Raw genomic sequence first — 21,720 nt, forward strand, 5'->3', positions numbered from 1 at the left:
TAAACTGACAACTATATTTGTAATTGTGTCCAGACTGAAGCTGATGTCGTACCAGATGGTGGGGCTGAACTGGTTGAATGTGATGAACTCCCAGAGACTCAGTGGTATCCTAGCAGACGAGATGGGACTGGGCAAGACCATACAGGTGATAGCATTCCTGGCTCATCTCAAGGAGACTGGTCAGACCACCCCTAACAGTCCTCACCTCATTGTGGTCCCTGCCTCTACACTAGGTAGTATTTTTGTACCACCTCTTTCATTGTGTGTGTTTGAGGTCTTTCTTCCATCTCCAATATATTTTTCAATATAATAAGTTTTCAGTTGCATTTTAGCTGATCATTTTGCTAGTCTTAAATGTGCTATAAATATAAAAAAGAAAAAAAAGTACTTGGAAGGAAATGCCTTTAAGTTTTTCTGTTAGAAGAAAAAATGTAATTTCCCAAATTTTGTAAAAAACGCTTTCAAATGTTGTAACATTTGATACAGGTACAATATTATTTTAATAATCCAGGAACTAACAAACACGTCAATGGTTAGTGTACATTTATAAGATTTACAATACATTTACTAAAAGAATCTTCAATGTTGTTGTGTTATACTTGTTTATAATATAACTTACTATAAACATTCATAGAAATGGTAGTACTACAGTCTAACCTTGTTAACTCGAAAATCAAGGGAATTCCGTTTTGCATAGAGTTAGATGTGGTTTTGAGATATGAATTGTTTGAGTTATTAAAGTTATAATTTTATGGAATTTGATTTACAGTGGTAAACAAGATATAGAGGTAAAGAAAAGAAAATTTGAAGAAGTAGTTTTTACCTCTGTAACTCTAACCGTATAAAGTAATGTTCTTATCCCTGCATTACTTAAACCATGTCATGCATTCCTCATTATTAGGAAATTCATATTCCCTCTTTTTCTTACACTTAATTTATCTTCATTTGTCAGTGCTCCAATAATTGCCTGATTCTTCAGAATTGTTCACAGCATACTACTTGAGAGCTGAACTCAGCAACTATGTCCTTCTTGCGTGATCATTCACTAGCTTAATTATCTTACACTTTTCACTGATAGTCAAAGTTTTAACCTTTCTTTGAGCACTCATTGTCACTCACATAAGTAAAAGCACAATCAAAATGTTAAGTACAGTTACGTAGCGTGCGACTTGCAGACAAAGGATTGGCAGGCAGCAGACAAATGATTCACTGACAAGACACAACACGCTTGGTCTAGGCATACATTGTATTCCTTGGGGTCTCGAGATAGCGAGGTCCGAGAAAAAAAATTTGAGTTATTGAGGTAGAAATCAACTTATAATGGTTAATCTAAATAGAGTTTGACTTAACTGTTTTGGACTTTCAGTTATAGAGGTTAAATTACTCTGAAGTTCAATTTACAGAGGTAAAATTTAGTTGTAAGATTATTTAAAGTTTAAAGTAATTGTTTTCAATTTAGAAAGGTTTTCTCAAGGAGATTGAAAAAATTTGAGTTTTTGAAGAATTAAATTTAAAGAGGTTCAAAGTATCGAGATTTAACTTTAGTGAATAAATCATTTTTAGTCTTTTGCTGATATAATATAAATGTTGTTTTACCTTCTTTAAAAATGCTTCTTATTAGATATGTTCTGATCAACGATGGCAAACAAAATTATTGCATTATATGACCTTTTAATGAACTTGTAAAACTAAGAAAGGAAATTAAATCAATAATTAGTATTATTGAAAAGCCAACACTTTATGATAATGAACATACTATGTATTTTCATTACAACTTGACAATGTACATCTTGTACAATTGACATCTTGACTCTTATACTAGAGTATATACCCAACCCAACCAGATTATTTTATTCTATACTGCATAAGATAATCCAATAGATTTGTTTTATTAACAGTTGTTGTAATCAATAAAACCTGAATTAAGACGATAAACAGAGTGTTTCCATAATAACTCACAACGTTCTAACATTTACGCAAATTCAACATACACAGTTAACATCTACATGTTTGGTATTAGTATTCTTTCTACAAAGTGAATGCTACAGTTATTATTTGAGACTTATGAACAACATGTTATAATAGTTCTATGTAATAATATTTACACAAAAATGTAGGTGTCATGATTAAAATACATAAGTTTAGAGGTTTCAAGACTTTCCCTATGAATATTTTAACATACGATTACTAAACTGATGTTTATGTACGATAAAACTAATAGATAGATATATCTGATATCAAATTTGTAAGTATAGATTCAAATTGAGACTTAACCCTCCCAGCGTCCCGTATAAACCACCTTGAACGTCCAGCATCATTTAGCCGTTTTGCAGACATTCAGATAAAAATTTGCAAAAAATACAAATATGGAAATAATCATACACTATAGCATACCATTGTAATCAGTAATAAATTCTTAGTAAGGAAATATTAAATAATTTACTCACCAAAAATATGTGTTGAAACTTAGAGCTTATAAATCAAAAATTAAAAAAGAAAAAAAAAATTTATCAACTTTTTCACTTAGATAACCATCACTTTTTTATTGTTATTAAAACATCCAAAATAGCAATTATGTTTCAATAAATAATGTAGAAAAAGAAGATGTTTTAAATATTTACATAAAACCTTATACTGACAACACTATTTACAATATACCGAACTTGGTACACTCTTTTTTTTTTATTTTTTTCTTCGAAAAATCTTAGTCCGAAGAGCAGCTGGGGAGTGCTTGCCTCTTTCTTTTCCTCCCTTTAGCAGAAGGCCTCCAAAAGTGATCCAAATAAGGGTAGCAATGTTTGTGGATGCCACAGTTTGCACTCTGGGCACCAATATGTGCTTTTCTTGTTGCATACAACGCAAATCCGATCATTTCTTGTTGGGTAAGTGAGTGAGCTTGTGAGAAGTATCACCTCCTGGACCTGGTTGTGGTATTGGTAGAACAGTATCATTTTCTGCCAGTGTCTCAATAATGTCTACAATAAAATTCCTTCTATCCATTGGTTGGTCACTGTTATTTGCATACAAAAGAAAGGCATTGAATAGAGCCATGTCGATAAAATTTAGAAAGAGTTTCTTCCAGTACTTTTGGGTAGGACGTGTACAAGATAAATGATAAATGGACTTGTCAGAGTTGTCTACTCCTCCCATAGCTTGGTTGTAATTATGTATAACAACTGGTTTGACACCTTCTTGGCCTTTTTTGCTTCTGATAATTTTATCTTTCAGCATGCCCTGCAGTAGTAATAAGAAAAACCGGTTTTCGGGTAGAACGTCTGTCGAAATCCAACAAAAAGTAATTCACCTTTTTCTGAAATATACACTTTCTCTAGCTTTAATTTCTGTTCAATGCCTTGTTTTGCAAATAAATTTAGATCTTTTATTTATTGTACCAGTGATAAAAGTTGAACGGTTTCAAAAGCTTCTCAGCAAGAGGATTTTGGTATAAAAATTATCTGTGAATAAGTGGTGACCCTTATCCAACAAACCTGCTTTTTGCATGATTTCTAATATATACTTTTTCAGTAAAAGGTGCCCGGGTTTTCCTTTTAAAAAATCACTACCGCTATAAAGCTCAAAATGTAAAATGTAACTGGTTTTGCTATCACATACTTCAAAATTTTTTTATTCCGTAGCGGGCATGTTTTTTTATTGGGCATATATTGTATGAAGACACAACGGTTTTTTCATTCCCACTACGGATTCATCAATACAAACATTTTGATAAGCAGTAAAGTAGGCTTTGAATTTTTTATTTAGATGGTCTAATAAAAAATCTAATTTTCACCCAGGGATCATAATTGGGTTGTCCACGACGGAGAGTTGGCGCCATTGTCAGATGTAGGTTAGAGTTGATAAGCATGAATTTATTGTATGACATTACTTTATGGAAAAAAGGTATTGTCTGTGAGGCCCTAGTGTCCCAATAGGCTTGTAGATTTCTTCTGTCTAATCAAACCCATATTCAAAATACAAGCGAAAAACTTTTTTATGTCTGAACACAGTAATATCAACCCATCTTGTAAATCTAGAATGCGTTGGCATTGTTTCCAGAATCTCTCTTTGTTTTAATTTTGTTCTGGGCATAGTAGTTAGTGTGTGTCTGACTATGTGGTTTCCATACAGCATTGGTAAAAAAATAAGTAAAAGTACTCAATAGGTTTACTATTTCGTGGTGGCACATTCTTTACTCCTGGCTGTCTAACCTGAAACCTATTTTCCAACATTACATTCTGGTTCGGTTGAGTAAGTCCTAACCCATTCACTTGATTGTGGAGGTGGTAATGGTATTGATGTATTTCCGTTATTGGTATTAGTTCTACTGCCGTTGTCTGAATCACCTGAGTCTGATGAAGAAATGTTGTCAAGGTCCGGTTCGTATTCCTCGCCGCTGCCCGATGAGTAGTCCTTTGTAGTGATACAATTGTCTGGCCATTCTTCAGCTTCTAAATCACTATCAATGTCCCCATCTTCTTCGTGAATTAATTCTCTCAAATCACTTGATCTACCAAAAAAATCTTCTGCCATTTGCACTAAATAAAGAACAAAACAATAAACACAGTAACGCAACCGTAAACAAAGGCGACCCGCTCGAAACTAACGCACCGTACACAAAGGCCGACCCGCTCGAGACTAACCAGCTGGCACACAACAAAAGGGGAGAAAGTTTTTGGGTCAGTGTTGCCAAAATACCTAAAGAAAATTATCGTATTGGGTATCAAAATACTCGTGCATTTACGGCCTTTCCAACGATATATCGATCAGGCCCTACCAGACACGGCTAGCTCATTCAGGAGTTGTTCTTTTCCGCACGTGTTTAATTCGCCGGAATTCCGGTGTGGACGCTACACGCGCTTATTTAATTCGCCGGAATTCCGGCGCGGGACGCTTGGAGGGTTAACCCTCGAGCTGGCAGTTGAAATTTCCTCAAGTGGCAGGCCATTTTGAGGTGTTTTGCAGTAGTATTGGTTTTTATTTTTCTTAAATATAATTTGATTATAAACCTATATGTATTATATATCACTGTTTTCACAAGAAAATTTACTTTTTATTCATGGAAATAAAAACCCAAAAATATAAGAAATTTATCACTTTTTTTTACTAAGTTTGTTTTCAAAAATTAAAAAAGGTATGTAAAAGTGGTGGGGGTGCACCTATAAAAGACATATTGTGTGAAAAAAAATATTTCCAAAATACCCAAAATGTTAAAATTTTTTATAGTTTTAGAAAATGTATAGTTTACTACACTTTTTTTAATTAAAACAATTATGAAATACTCTAATCTGAAGATAGTACAATACGGCTAAATTCGTTGCTATGGATACGACTGTGTTACAAAAATTCATCAAAACCTTAATTATTACTCGAAAAATTCATAAAATACATTAAAAGTAAGCTTATAAAAATAAATAAAGAAGCTTTATATGATCATCGCATATGAAAATGAGCCTAAAGCTAACTAAAACTATCACAACACTGCACATAGCCTAGAACACAAAATCTCACTAATATATTTTTTCACATATATTTCTTCATAACATGACAAAATAAACTGATAAAACACAATATACGAGAATTTATACGCATAAATAAACACACTTATTACATAAAAACACTTATTTCATGTAATAAACTTACGTTTTAGATGGACAAGAATAACGCGACCGGGTAACAATACAACAAAAATGGCCGACTGTTTACAAACAACTCTCGTTTTCAATATGTCATACTTAAATCATGGCATACAAAACAAAACAAAATACATCGATCAAATCAGCAACTATTTCTGATTCCAGTGGTATATGAATCATTGCAGTTTAGTTCGTGTATTGATTATAACAGATGTCAAACGGGCACGTGTCAAATCGACTGATTTTCAGGCGACTGCCACTACAGAAACATTAATATCGACTGATAATCAGGCAACTGCCAGTTGTAGGGTTAAAACTATAAAAAATACATTTGTAACAAACATCTGACTTGTTCTGAATACTTAATTTGACAGTGAATGTGTCTTACTCAAGTGTGTACTAAATTTGTAAAATGAAACTGTACTGTTTTAGAAAACTGGTGTATTGAGTTTGAAAAGTGGTGTCCAGCGCTGAAGGTTGAACAGTATTATGGATCTCCAGACGAGAGAAGGGCACTGAGGCACACGTGGGTTAAAAATGGCTTCGACGACATTGATGTCGTCCTCACCACGTGAGTACTTACAGTATTAGTTTAAAATAACACTGTTTGCAACCCTATATAACTTTTCTTTGTTACTGTACTATTAATTTGGAATTTTGTGTTTCAGTTATAGCATGGTTGGAAGTTGCTACGAAGAGAGAAAGATGTTCCGAGTGGTTAATCTTCATTACGTCATTTTTGATGAAGCACACATGCTAAAAAATATGAACACACAAAGATATGAGAACCTCATCACAATCAATGTAAGTGGGGTCTTCATTTACATTGTCCACTCATATACTTAATTTTTTTTACAGTTTCACATTATTATAATATGCACAAGCTTGTATACTTTATGTCTCTAGTTGTGAATGTTTTACCTCAGACGCCAATATTTCATCCATAATGTATGGACGTCTTAAGGATAAATTAATCCTCTTTTTGGAGACCAATAATCAAACTGGGAAGCGATCATAGTCTTTTATAACAGCTAAATTTTGTCATCAACATAGCAAAGATCTTAATTAATCAGAAGCTAATTTGTTAATGAAAAATTAAATTGGTGATAGATATATTCAATATAATACAAACTAATGAGTTAAATGCTTCAGAAAAAAATTACAATGGTAGTCTAGGAATAAGTATTTCCAATAATAGGTATTTATGCCTTTTACTAATTTTTATAATTCTCCATTACTTCTAATTGTCATTTAAAGTTTATAGTTATTATACAGTAAAACAATCATCTAATACCAATTAAAAGTACAAAGAAGAAAACATAATAAAAAGTTAAAAAATAAAGTTAATAATATCATTGCTTACATGAGGAGAATCAACAAAGAGAACATATATTAACAGCAACATATATTGTTATGTTATAAATATATATTATAGACTTGCTGTGTGGAGAGCTATCTTCAGTCAACAGATCTTTCGTGTTGAACATCTGTTGACTAAACATGGCTCCCCACAGCGAGATGGAAATATTTCAGAAGTTTACTGTAAGCATTGTTTCGATGTAGTGTGAATCAGAAGACTTAAATGCTAGTTATGACACTGTATAAGCCTAAGAGAACATATTATATTGCCTGTAGGCAGTTTACAATTGTGTCTTAAAGAAAATATTTAAAGAGCCATCACTGAAGACTTACAGATTAGGGGACAAAAGAAGAGATTTACGAACACACATTTGTAGTGTGAGCATCAGCAAATCTAAATTGCATACAATAGCATTTTTAGCAAATCGTATTTATTGTATTTTTTGCCATTGAGTGAGATTTAAACAAGGGAATGTGTACATGAGCTGTATACATGCAAACATGTGACTTGTGATTGTGAAAATCCTATTGCATTGTGGATGGGCTGTACCTATATGCTATCCTGAATGAAAATGTGACCTTGATGGTAGCGGTACAATCCTCAGTATGTGTAAAATTATTATAGATATCTGCCCTTTGGAGATTGCCTGATAACACAAAATTAAATCAAGAACACCACAAGCGAAGGATTTGCATAAGTTTAGGGAACTTGCATGGTTACAAAAACTAAAAGTCACATCCTCTACCTTTTAATTTTTTTTTGATATATTATAAATTGGGTTTTGCAGGATGCTTTTTATTTGGAAAATATATTTAAGTGTATATTTGTATTACTTAAAATTGTATTGTATATTTACAAGTTTTGATTAATGTTACCTACAAAATATTGACATATAAACCTACATATATTATTCTTATAGAATATATAGTTTTATACAATCATGTAAAGTTTGAAGCAAAGAAAAATTAGCAAACAATGTCTACTGCAAACCTACTACATAACAGCTGATGGGTGATGTATACCAACATGAACATACAATATACAAACTTAGAGAAACCTGATGGCCGCATGGTCTAAGGTGTCAGAATTTGGATCTGAGTTAGAGTAGTGCAGGTTCAAATCCTGTTATGACTGGAACACTTATTCAGTGATGACGGTCTTGGACTGTACAGACTCCCCCATATTCTGTTTGATAAGATTTAAAAATCTTTTATCAAATAATGATACTAAACCACAGTTAAATCAAAACTATAATATTCTCTTAGGGGTTTTGTGAAAATGTGATTAAAATATTGTGTAATGAATGTAAACCACTTATTGTGTAACTTCTGACGTATCACAAATTTGCTGTCAAAGTTTTAAAAGCCTCTCTGCAACATTAATTTTTAATGGTATAACTTAGGAGATCTTAAAATACTAAATGAATTCCATCAGAATTAGAAGTTTGAATAAATTTCATGCTGTTACATAAGTAGATATCCCAAAATGTAATGGTCAATTTAAATTAGTGACATAATCTGTATAGACTTAGCTAAACAAAATTGAGGTGTTTTATATCTTAGAGAAGTACGAACACTGTAATACCGAGTGCTATCCAGAAAGTAACAGTCGTTTTGAAAAAAAAATTAACCAACATTTCATTATATACATATAAAAGCCATACTCTTAGGTTTTTTTAAATGTAATCCCTGTTCAAATCGAGACATTTATCATAACGCGACACAAGTTTTTCGGTTCCAGATTTGTAGAAATCTGCCGCCTAAGATCTAAACCACTGATTAATACCAGCATGAAGTTAAGCGTTGCGTGTCCAACGAGGTCTTCATCGCTGGAAAGAGGTGGTAGTCACTTGGTGCTAGATCTGGGCTATAAGGGGGATTATCAAACACTTCCCGAAGATTGAGAAGTTCGTTACTATGTTTGTCGTATTCTTCAAAGAAAGTTTTCGATACAGCAAGTCTTTGTTTTTTGTTACCTTCCGTAAGGATTTTTGGAACCCACCTGGCAGAAAATTTGTGATATCCAAGCTTCCCTACAACAATTTCATGAAGTAAACTTTGTGAAATTTGTGGGATATGTTCCGAGAGTTCAGTCATTGTGAAACAGTATGTCATTGATTTTCAACATCAAATCCTCAGTTACTAGGTTTGGCTGACCACTACGACAACGCCATGAACAATGGTGCGGCCTTTTTAAAGTTTTTTAAACACACCACTGCCTTGCTCTGCTTTCACTAATTACTCCATTTCCATAAACTTCACACAGTTGGCGATAGATTTCAATTGGTTTATGGTTCTTTTGCCTACAAAAACATTATCACTGAACACACCTCACAAGTGGCAGGTTTTCGATTGCAGCACCATTTTAATTAATCACAGTGAGAAAAGACAAAATTCAGTGAGCGTTTTGACACCAAGATGGTGGCTGTAGTCCTGTCCACTGCTGGATCATTAAAAAACATCTGTTACTTTCTGAATAGCCCTCATAGCTATTGAAACCTGCAGAATAGTTTGAAACAAACAATGATGTTGTGGGTGTAGGCATTACATCGCACATTGCTGACCGGCACCCCCCTCCAGAACAACCTGCTAGAACTGATGTCTCTACTGGTGTTTGTCATGCCTGACATGTTTTCAGGGAAAACTGATTATTTGAAATTCCTCTTCTCAAAGAACTCGGTAAGTCAGTTTGAATTTTTGTATGATCTGTATTCTAGAAAGTTCTATATAGTTTTTAAAATTTTGCACTAAAAATATTATTAAATTTGTTTTGTTATTTATGATAAATTTAATGTAGATTTTCGCTTTTCTTGTGAATAATTTTGTCAAAAGTGTTATACTTCTGTAATAATCACTCATTTGTATAATTATAAAAAAATGTAGACTACAGGATTCAAAATATAATGGTTTTTCCTATTTAAATTTAAAATATATTAACATCTTTTTTGGATTTATTCATAAAAATTGTGTTTCCTTCAATAAATAAAAATGTTTCTTTTATGCAATATCAAATCTCTTTTCTAATTACATAGGAAACAAAAAAACCAAATGTGTAGAAATTAAAATGTACTATATGTGGTTCCTCAGAATTAAATTTACCTCTAGGCAAATGAGTCTCTAAATAATAACATAATTCTTAATGAACTTAACTTTTCCACTTCTAAGTAATTCTCAAAACATATCATTTTACAAAAATTAAGTTTGAATCCGCATTATTATGTGAGTAAATCCAAATCTAAGATTATTTTAAATTGAGCTTTTATAAAGAGCAATAAAACAGATTGTTGTAATTGTTTTAACTGTTGCAGAAGCAGAATATAGAAGAGGCGCCACTGTTTGAACAGGAGCAGGTCCAGCGAGCTAAGCGCATCATGCACCCGTTTGTGCTGCGGCGTCTCAAGGTGGATGTGCTGCGCGACTTACCCACCAAAACTACTAGGATTGTAGAATGTCCCTTGGAGGAGGAGGAGCAGGTCAGAACCAGTTTATATTTGACAAAGACTTAATAGTGAGGACAATCATTTTTCTGTTTTGAGATTTATCAGTGCATAATATAACAAACACCTGTTACTGACTGTTGGTTGATAATATTGTAACTGAATGATGTATTATTTGTAAGTTGTTGAATTTATAACTTGGTATTCTGTAGCACTAAAATAGGAAAAGCAGGTGGTAGTTTTGATTGATAGTGCAAACATATTATTGTGTTTTTACATTATTTGGCTATTATATATTGAATTGTTTTTATCTTATAACTTGATAGTTAAATTTTTTATATGTTGGAGACAAAAGGAAAAATACTAAGTTTTTTTTGAAAAGTTGCTTCAGAGCTGGATTATCAATGTTAGTGCGGCACACCACCTGTCAGGCTTCTCCTTGTCATATTGTGATAAAACCTACTCTAATCAAAATTGTGTCTAGCAGTGTAAATAATTTACACTCAGAATAAAGATTTAAAAAGTGTTAAATTACTTAAAAATTAACATTTTAAATTTGTACACAATAGCATTATCAACACATTACTGCTATCATATAGTAATTACGGCACAAACTTCTCATATGGATGTGAAGTCTCTTCTCTTGTAAGTAAAATTCATGATCAGTTTGTGTCACACTGATTGTTTTCTCTCTTTATACAAAGAATTCACCTAAATACTAGAATACTCAAGACAGGTGAAGTCTCTAAAATTGTTGAAGGTATGTAAAAAAGATTAACTAACCATAATCTAATATTTGGTTCCACTACTCATGAAATGTGAATGTTTAGTTTCAGCTATTATTGTCAAACACATACCAAGAATGTCTGTTGAGTCATGGATTTAATTATGTTCTACAGTCAACACAGAAAAGGATTCTACAACTTCTTTAATGACACATTTGCTGCTGTCATTGCTCAGCAAATAATACACATCCATTTCAATGAACTCGTACCACAAATTCGCGTGCAGAAATTAAAATTAAACTTGTGTCTACTTTCTTGATAATAGTTTCAAATGTATACATTTAACATTTGGGAAGAAAAATTTTATGTAATGTGTTTTTGCATTCTTGATCATAGTGTGTATTCCCTCATTCCTAGTAAAGGCTAACACATAAAAATGTACACAAATATAATGTGTATTTGTTCATGTTTAGTGTTTTAAACATAGTCCCAGTGATTTGAGTGTGAATCTTAAATTCTCCATTACCATAATTATGTTTTCAGATTAATAGTGTAATTTAAAATTAACATTTTATAAAGTTTAAACATTTTTGATCTAAAATTATTTGGATACCTCCAAGGTTGTACTCATTTATATATAATTTAATATATTTTTTAAATATTAAAATATTAGTAGAAAACACATCCTGTGAATTTACAAATTTTTTGTAAATTACAATAACATTGATGGCACAACTTAAATATGTTTAAGTTAAAAATGTTTCTTATTTTTATTGTTATTATTTGTATAACATAAATGTTTGTTTTGTAGGAAAGCTGATCCTATTGTAAATAGTTCCCTTGTGTAATTCACATCTTATCTGGTTTTGTGTATATCAGGCGATCAAGTACACAGAGTTGTGTGACCGTGCACGTAATGACGATGGACACATGGTCAATTCCATGACAATTATGATGGATCTACGTAGGATGGCCAACCATCCGCTCACTCTGCGCTATCATTATCAGGTTGGTATATTAGATGATAAAATCTCAGCTTAGTAATGATCTAAAATGCTAAAGGTAGATTGTGACTAAAATTACTTTTAAGTTAGCCAATTAACTAACCCTTTTTTGAACACTGGACAGCATGTTACATTACTCCAGCACGCATCTAATAGCAGATAATGACAAGGTCAAGTACATAGTATATCAAAAGTTGTCAATTACTTATTAGTTTTTAAAATGTTTCTTATGCATCAATAGTTTTAGTCATATTTTCAGAGAAACATTGATCTAAAGTTTATTTGAGAAGTAGTATCATAAACTAGGATGTGATTAAGGTTGAAACAATGATGATTTCTGTTACATTAGGAAAACCCTAATAACCTTAATCCTTTTTTTTTGTTCATCTATTACGTTACTACAGCATGTACATGGTTAGACTAAAACATCCTGAGCCTGGGTATTAATTCAAGTTAAAATTACCTACAAGTAATTATTTTAAATATAGCATTCAAGATTTTTTTATTGTCACTAAGCAATTTATATGCAGTAGACAAAGTCAGAACAGCAGTATTTAAGTTTACCCTAAAACAATAGTATATTTAAAAGCATAAATAAATAATTAATTAAAATACGTAACTAAAACTTCATAAATAAATATGACAAATAATAAATTAAATAATTAAAAAGTCATGGTTTTAATATCACATGTTAAATATTCATTAACAGAGTAGAAAGCATTCATTTTCAACCATTTAGTACTAACTTAAATTTATTCATTTCTACACTAAAAGCTCTCTGAGGTAGTTTAAACTTGATTAAGTAAATAATTATTCCTTGTATTGAGGGCATCAATATCTTGCCTAAATTTAAAATGGTACAAATTTCCCTTAACACTAACTGGACAACAATAAATATACATACTAGAAAACTTTGTAATTTGAAGTTCTTTGAAAATAGGCAAACGTGACTCTCTTTCTGGTTTAGATTTAACTGTCCTGTGCCAAATCTATCTGCATGACTGCTGTTGCCCCAAAGTGTAATTCCATACAGGAGATGAGAATTAAAAAAGGCATAGTAGGCTGTAATCAACATTGATAAATTAATATATTTTTGTAGTTTTCTTAACAATTAGGTAACCCTAGATAACTTTTTGCAAAGACTATGAATGTAAGTTCCAACTTAACGTTCTATCTAGATAAATGCCAAGTAATTTAGCTGGCTTACTATTCTGAACTACTTCCCAATTCAGAGAGAAAATTATTTTTTCAGGTTTACTATTTACCATCAATTTATTTGATCTAAACCATTCCAGAGCCATATCCGTATAATTATTTTGTTCAATTATCAAATTATTTAAAGTTTTTTTATCTAAAAATTTAGTATCATCCACATATAATACAGTTGAACATGGCATGTTAAATGATAAATCATTTACAGTAACTATAAAAAGAAAGTCCTAATACAGACCCTTGTGGAACTCCTTCCTCTGTAATTTTAAAATCTGATTTTTCGTTATTACTAACATTTGTTTTCTTCCACTTAAATATGATTTTATTAAATTGATTTCTTTATTTTTAGTTCCATAGTTTTGTAGTTTATCAATGAGTAGGATATGTGAACTATAATCGAATGCTTTTATTAAGTCAATCAAGGTACCATAGGAGATTAATCTATTTTCAAAGTTGTCTAATACCTTTTCTACAATATTTTCTACAGCCTTGATTGTGTTAAGACCTTTTATAAATCCAAATTGTTCGTTGCAAATTTACTCGTTTTCATAAAAATATTCATTTAGTTACTCTTTAATACACCATTAAAATATTTTACTAAAAATAGGAATAAGACAAATCGGCTGGTAACTTGAGGGGTTACATTTGTCACGCTTTTTATAAACTGGAAAATTTTTTTAAGCTTTGGGGAAAATACCTTCATTCAACATTCTGTTAACCCTTTGACTGGTGGGATTTTTCTCATCAATAGTGCCCTAAAGTGTGAGTTTTTTTTGTATTTTCGATTATGTTTTTTTTAGGTGATTTTGGTTTACTGCAGTAGATGTGTTATAAAAAACACTCAAATTAATGTTTTTAAGTTTTTGTTTTGTATTTATACAAACACTAATTATACACAAAAGTGATTATATTTACAAAATATGAGAATAAAATAAAATATTCAGTACTTTCTCATAAACATATTAAGGTACAGGTTAGGTACAAGATAGTAACAGTACACAAACATCCTCACCTCAGAGATCTTTGATGGTATGAAAGGCACAAAAACAGTCGGACACAAAAAGCAGAACATCGCAATTCCGGCATATTGTGTCCTGGTGCCGCTGCTCACCAATGCTGGTATATCTGCACATCTGGCATGCTCTCTTTGACTCGTCTTTCTTATCTGTCGCAGAGAATATGGTGGGAAAATACCGATCAGTAAGTCTCAAGGGAGCATTTAAGCCAAAAATTCGTCTGTAAGTCTTTCTTACGCCATTTTACGTAATTAGTAATTACACAAACAGCCACGTTTATTTACTCACGGTAAACACAACAAAACATTTACAATCAGGGCAACCAGTAACATAAAAGTGAGGTTACAACATGTATTCACTACACAAACAGAAATTGGATCAGCTGATTACTTGGAACAACCGATCGAATACCGTCATATGGCCTGAATGAAATAAATTAAAGAACAAATGTAATCTAATGGGAACAAAAGAACTACTTGAAACGGTTTCTTATTTATACCGCTAGATCGCATTTGTATTCAAGCGAGAGATTATTCATTATGAAACATTATTGTGGAAACTGTTTAGCACCACAGCGCTTCCCGCATGGCTATCGGGATTACTGTGGACAGCACGTAGGCGCTCATGAATCTGTTGCGGGATTACTAGTCAAAGGGTTAAAAAAGTAGGAGTGGTTTGATAATTAGATAAATTATTATATGATCAATCAATATGCAATTATATAATATCATTCTGTAGTGCATTATTTTATCAACATACTGAAAAAGTATTCACCATGTTATCCAGTCTTCAGTTGATCTTTATCCTTAATAATCTCCAACATGCAAATTTTTTATCAAAATTTTAAATAGAAAGTCACTGAGGGCTGAGTCTGGATTCTAGGTTGGCTGGTTTTATTCTTGGAATGTGATTCTGTTCAAGTCTTGCCTTGCAAGTTGTGCAATACAAACAGGTAAACTCTATTACTAAAACAAAACCCACTTGCCAACTTTGTCTCTTCTTTTCTTCAGAAACAGTTTGAGCAATTTTATAAAAAGTCTTGTATAATATTACATTCACTGTATTTTTATTGTGGAGATAGTATGTGACTATTATTTGTTTTGGTATTCAAGAGGTGGTAACTATTTTGAAAGAAGAATTTTGAGTTTTAATGTAATTTAATGGCTTCTCTGTATTTAAAACACACTGCATTGAGTATGGTTTTGATTTTGGATCATACTCATTAACACCAAGTTTAATTGGGATATATACAGGAACAAAATTTGTTTTTAACGTTGTTTTTACACTTCTAAAAATTGTGAGGTCTGAACTCACTGCAGTTTTACCAAGTAATGTGATAAGTTTTGGCACTTAAAGCGCACAAACTTTTCTTATATATAGATAAATGTGTAAAATATTTTAATGTCTAAATATTAAAATAAGTACAATTTAAATTTACAAACAAGTCAAAATACAGATGAAACTCTTAACTATCTTTCCAGTGCAGGTATTAAGGAAATCCAAGTTTGTTTAAAAAGAAATCACAATATTCTGGTGGTAGTACATTGCTCAGCTTCAATCCAACATTTAATGGTTTCTTGGCAAACAGCATGAGATATGCTGGGTGCAGTAGCATGGTGTCCAGCAAGTCGAGAAACATAATATAAACATAATAGTGTGTGACTTCTCTGTTGCAGAGGAAAATTACCAACCTGATTTTAAATTACTTTATTTCATCAATACTTTATCAACCATAAGTATTAATAAACTTGGAAAATAAAAATATGAATATTTGTACATCTTTGGTTTTTATTTTAGTTAAGACACATTTTTCACTCAATAACAATCAGTAGTGTGATTAAATTCTCATTGTGCATTATAAGTGTGCAAACCTCCCCAAAAGTTAACAAAAACTTTGATACTTGTATTTGTTAATCCTTTATAAAAGTTATGAAACAATTTTTAGGATGACACTTTGTCACAAATGGCAGAAATATTAGCCTCGGAACCTACACACAAGGAGAAGGATGCAACCCGAGTCCTGGAAGATTTGCAGTGGATGTCTGACCATCAGTTACACAGAATGGTTGTTTCCTATGATGTAAGTTATACTGGTTTAATGAACTGCACAATATTATTAATTTAATGTTAAATATGTAATTTGGATTTTAATTGAACAATCCAGATGTAACACATTATCTAGAAGGACATCACTATAATCAAGCAAGAATAATTCACAATATTTGAGAATTTGCTTTTAAATTAACAAAGTAATGTAAGTAGGGGATGACACTAAGAGGCTCAATATAATTGTTTTGGAAATTGATTTAGCAATTTGTTTTATATATTGTCACTTTGTGGAACAGGTTTACCTTACCCCTGACTTGCATTAGTTGCAAGACAGCTAGTATCACTAGTGAGAACCCTGTTGCCAAATTAGTGCATATTTTTAACCAAGCAGCTGGGATTTCTTAACCTCCAAAGGCTCTGAAGGCTTCAGAATCAATGCTTTTTATTATTATGATCCTATCTGTGATCATTTATCATTTTGATGAGAGAAGTACTGGCTTTTAGTATTCTTCTTTTCCCATTTCTCTTTCTTCTATTTTCAGGACAGCACAATAAAAGAGAATAATGAGTTTACACTGAGAGATTCCTGTCAGGCACCTCTCTTTTCAAAGATTATGGTAGCCACCATTAACATCCTACAATCATCAAGTGTGGCCTCCAAAATCAGCTGCAGATTGTGCCGACTGGTGCATATAGGTTCCCACAACATTAAAATATTTCCTGAGGGAACAAGTTATAGAAAAACTATTTCAAATAAAAGTTGTAAGTTTAAAAAACTCTACCCACTTATGTTATGGGGCTGCCTCATCTACAAGTTTCACATTATGAAGGCTGAAACGAAGCTTAAATCTTTTTTATAGCTTACTAGCCAGGAATTGTGGTGGATGTGGAATATCATTACCCTCCCATATGATTCCAAAAAACTGTTGTGCAATTTTTTCTCTGATGGTATGAGAACTTAGGGGAAATCTTTTCCTGGTTTTATACTAATGCTGAGAAAGCTTTTGTGTCAATAACTTGCACTTATAATAAAACACACAATCAAGCCAACCAAAGAATTGTATGTAAGATCTGATGAATGATTTATACAGACTGACGAAGGGAGGAGTGTGTGGTATGTGGAGTAACATTGGTGCTTGGCGGTGGGGGTAGGGGTAGAGAGGAGGGGGAGTGAGTTATTCGGCACGAGCACTTTTAAGCACTTCGCTGAAATAGCTGTAATAATATAGCATCTTCTATGCAATGGCAAACAAACATCAAGCATAGTTGATCTAGCATAGTTCTTGCCAACTGCTTCAAAGGCAGTCTTTGGTGTCAAATTCTGACCATCTTTTGTTTAAGGGCATTTTGTATGGTAGATGAGTACTTACCTAATCGCTGAAATCTAACACTGTGTAAAAAATAATTGTTGTTCTTTATAGAATGTACTCATTATAAATGTAAACAAATTGAAAGTAATAAACAATGTTTTTACAGAAGAGTTTGATTACATTAGACATGCTCCTTTTAGGGGCAGCTTCTGAAATCTGATGCTCTTGAAGACTTGACTTCTGAAATCTGGAGTCATGTTCATCTGAAGGCATCCAAAAATAGTCTGTGACGAAGAACAGACGTTCAAAACTAACCTGTGCACCTGATGAGACAATGAGAATATCTCTTCACCTAGATTGCACTACTTTTGTACTCTGGTTGTCTCTGATGCCGAAACGATGCGGGGGGCACCTTTTGAACGTCGCTCTTCGTCACCGATTATTTTTGGATCCCTTCAGACGAACATGACCCCAGATTTCAGGAGTCAAGTCTACAACAGCATCAGATTTCAGATGCTGCCCATAATAGAAAGGTGAATTGGAGTTAAATTCAACATTCACATCGAATCAGCCCTTCACACCATAGCTGCTTTAGGTATAGAATGCTCTTTTAATTAATATTTCACAACTTTAGATACCAAGATGTAATTTTTCACTACCAGTGGGGCTTAACTCGGAGGAATTTTTAAAATAAGATTAGGCCTATATTTTATCCCAGAAACCGTAAAAATGTCCATGTAAAATTTCAGTACAATCAGTTAAATAGTTTATGGGTGAAAGCAATTCAAACAAACAAAGGGACCTTAGCATTTATAATATTATTAGGATTATAATGGATAAATAATTTTTATTTTAGAGGTTTTTAAATATTAGTAAGAGTCAATGAATTAGGATACTTTAAAAATAGAATATATAACTTTTGAAATTATATTTGATACAAATTCACATATTCATATCAAAATACAGGGATGTTAAAAATCTTAAAAAACATGTCTTAAAAAAATAGTAGATAATAATGAAACATGCAGACGTAGAGTTACAAGGCATCGAGACAACAAAGAGTAATTGTTTCAGGTCTCCTCATCTAAATCATTTTGAAAATCTGCAAATAAATATCTATATGTTCTTTATCCTCTTCATTGGTGATAAATCTGACTGCTTGATGTAATTTCTTTTGTTGGATCAATATTAATATTGTATGTCAAATATATTTGACTCCTTTTTATATAATAGAAAACTACAGAACAGATAGATTGTTATTCATATTTGATTCAAAGTTTTGGATTTTTAGATATTATTTATAAATAAAGAGTTTAAAGTAGTATACAGATGTAAAATAATAATTATTAACTCAGTAATTAATATGAGTTTTCTAGACTCAGTAATGCAGTCTACTAATATATCTATGAAGGCAAAAGTGTGTTTTAAAGCTGTAAATAGGCCAAAATTGAGGAATAAAATGAGAGGTATTTTCTTTCATCTTGAAATTGGTTTACCACTTTTTAAAACTGAATATGTGGCAAGAAGTTATAAATGTGTTCAAAGTATACATTATAATAATTACTAATACTATTATCCAGTTATTAAGTAGTTTTTTTTTTACAAAAAAATATAGGAATGAAAATGATACAGACAAACTAAAATATTATTATAAGTATATGGTATTAACAATTACAATTTTCATCATTGTTCATGTTGTGTGTTTCTTAAATCTTGACTATAAGTAAATTACAATGGTCATAAGTAGATGCTTTATGACCAAGGATTCTCAGACCTGTGTATGTATATATATTTCCTCGTTAGGGGAAACTAGGCAGACTCAACTGTGGCACCAGAAATACAAGAGCAGAGTGAACTACAATGGCCATAAATATAAACTTTAAAAAAATATTTTATATCTTGATAAGGGCAACAAAGCAAACTCAATTTTGTTGTCGTCATTTGAACCAGAAGTTCTCATATACGCATAAAGTCTAAAATAAGAGACTTTAGTAATTTTCAGTCTCATGATAGTCAATTTTACACTCACTCATGTTTTATTGATATCTTAAATTAGATGTTTGTTTTGAGCTGATTCAATTTATTTTGTTTTCACTGTATATTTAAATTAAGTAGTATTTTTAATTTACATTGATAAAGACTTCAAATCTTAAATTGCATTTATTATTACCATTAAGGAGCATAATTTATTTATGTATAAAACAATTAATTGGTATAGTTAAGGCATTAATATACAGTATTAGTTAATCAAAACTTTCAAATTGTTTATATTTAATATTTTTCAACAAAAAGATTATAGAAGACATGATTTAGAGAATTGTAGCAAGCCGGCTTATTTTGCATACATATTGGCCTACATACATTTTTGCATACTAAATGCCCATGGTGTCCCTGTTTTTCAACACAAAATTGAGAGTGAAGTCACAGGCTAGATTACTTTATACACTCTTCTAATTTCAAAACTAGTTTCTTCCTAAAAAAATATATCCAGATTTTTATTTGTGAAAACAAAAACTTGTAGATATGAGTTGCTGGGCATTTGGAGTTGTTAGACAGAAACACCTGTGCAGTTGCTAGGCAACCAGTTTATTTTATATGCGTAAAGAACACCTCTAGATTTGTAAAAAACCATTGTATTTAGAAAGAACTAAGAAATGCTATTTTCAGTTATGTAAGTTTTGTTCCCACAAAATGAAAATTTCCTTCATCATAGCCTTGGTAGTATCAGTAAAGTTTTACCCTTCTTACAACTTCTTGGCTAGTACTGCTCTAACTACACAACTGCTTTATAAATTGCTAAAATCAAATGACAAGGTTCATAGGAAATTCCAAAATCTATTTGGTGTAGTTTAGTTCGTTGGGAACGAACTATAATATTTATTTGGGTTGTAGCTCGTTTGATGGTTAAATACCTCATAGAAGTTAAGATGACCACATCTAGCTGTCAGTGAACCTAGAGTGGTTGAAAATTAGTTGCTAGGTTTGATGACATAAATTTATCTTGAAAATATTCTTTCCTCAAAAATTCTGTCTGATTTTAGAGAATTTTTACAAACTTATTTTTTAAATCAACTAATTTATAAAATTCCGTTAGTGTTTGAGAGGATTTGAGTTAGCCGATTCAGTACTGGTGAGGAGTGGGAAGTTCCTCAAGTTAGATGAGATCCTACCTCCTCTGAAAGCTGGTGGTCACCGTGTGCTGATATTCTCCCAGTTTGTCTTCATCCTGGACATCCTGGAGGACTACATGAGAGTTCGCAACCACAGTTTCCTCCGGTTAGACGGTTCAACACCAGTTACTGAAAGGTAATAAGGGAGTGCACCTAATTAGAATAGGCATCATTGTAAAATTTGGCATACAAGATCTTTTGAATTCATTCCATTTCTCCATTATAATTTGTGTAATATAATTTGAGATCACTTATTTATTCATACGTGGTATGAGTATAAGGAGTAAAAAACATAAACAAACATGTTGGTCAATTTTATTTTTATATGAAGGAGTATACCTAACAACTAGATATGAGCCCAAAGAACTGGAACAGTTTCATAGAGACGTTCTGCTCCTGGAATCGCTTATTTCTTCGGAACTGTCATGTTCTGTCAGAATCGTTTAATAAACATACAGACAAGAAGTTCCAGTAAGCGGAGTGACTAAGCTGGCAAATGTTCCAGTTCCAAATAAAGGGTGATTCAAAAAGAGCGCCGGTTTTGATATATCAAATTAAGAGATTTATTTTAATGAAAGTCTGAAATCAAATACATAAATATGTTCATCTAACCTTCTGATTTCATGTATGAAAAATAATTTCATGCATGTGTCCTCCTCTGCTACGCTGGCACCCAACAACTCTGTCCATGAAATTAGCCATGACTGCATGACAAGTTTCCACTTCAATTTGGCCGACAACCCGTCGAATTTCCTCCTTCAACTCATTGATAGTTCGGGGTTTCTTGGCATAAACTAATGACTTTAGA

The 21,720-nt window shown here is 32.0% G+C and overlaps 1 protein-coding gene across 4 annotated transcripts in view; it reads left to right on the top strand.

Annotated features, from left to right (window-relative positions):
- Nucleotides 1-21,720, top strand: part of LOC124369852 (SWI/SNF-related matrix-associated actin-dependent regulator of chromatin subfamily A containing DEAD/H box 1 homolog) — a 69,771-nt gene that overhangs the window by 40,157 nt on the left and 7,894 nt on the right. For all 4 annotated transcript variants that reach the window (XM_046827995.1, XM_046827984.1, XM_046828004.1 and 1 more), the window contains exons 9-16: nt 34-233; nt 6,063-6,201; nt 6,299-6,434; nt 9,531-9,668; nt 10,298-10,462; nt 12,031-12,159; nt 16,329-16,463; nt 20,837-21,048. In XM_046827995.1, coding sequence (XP_046683951.1) covers nt 34-233; nt 6,063-6,201; nt 6,299-6,434; nt 9,531-9,668; nt 10,298-10,462; nt 12,031-12,159; nt 16,329-16,463; nt 20,837-21,048 — 1,254 coding nt within the window. The remainder of the gene's footprint in view (nt 1-33; nt 234-6,062; nt 6,202-6,298; nt 6,435-9,530; nt 9,669-10,297; nt 10,463-12,030; nt 12,160-16,328; nt 16,464-20,836; nt 21,049-21,720) is intronic.

This window comes from Homalodisca vitripennis, chromosome 1 (genome assembly GCF_021130785.1).
Source record: "Homalodisca vitripennis isolate AUS2020 chromosome 1, UT_GWSS_2.1, whole genome shotgun sequence".
Lineage (NCBI taxonomy): Eukaryota > Metazoa > Arthropoda > Insecta > Hemiptera > Cicadellidae > Homalodisca > Homalodisca vitripennis.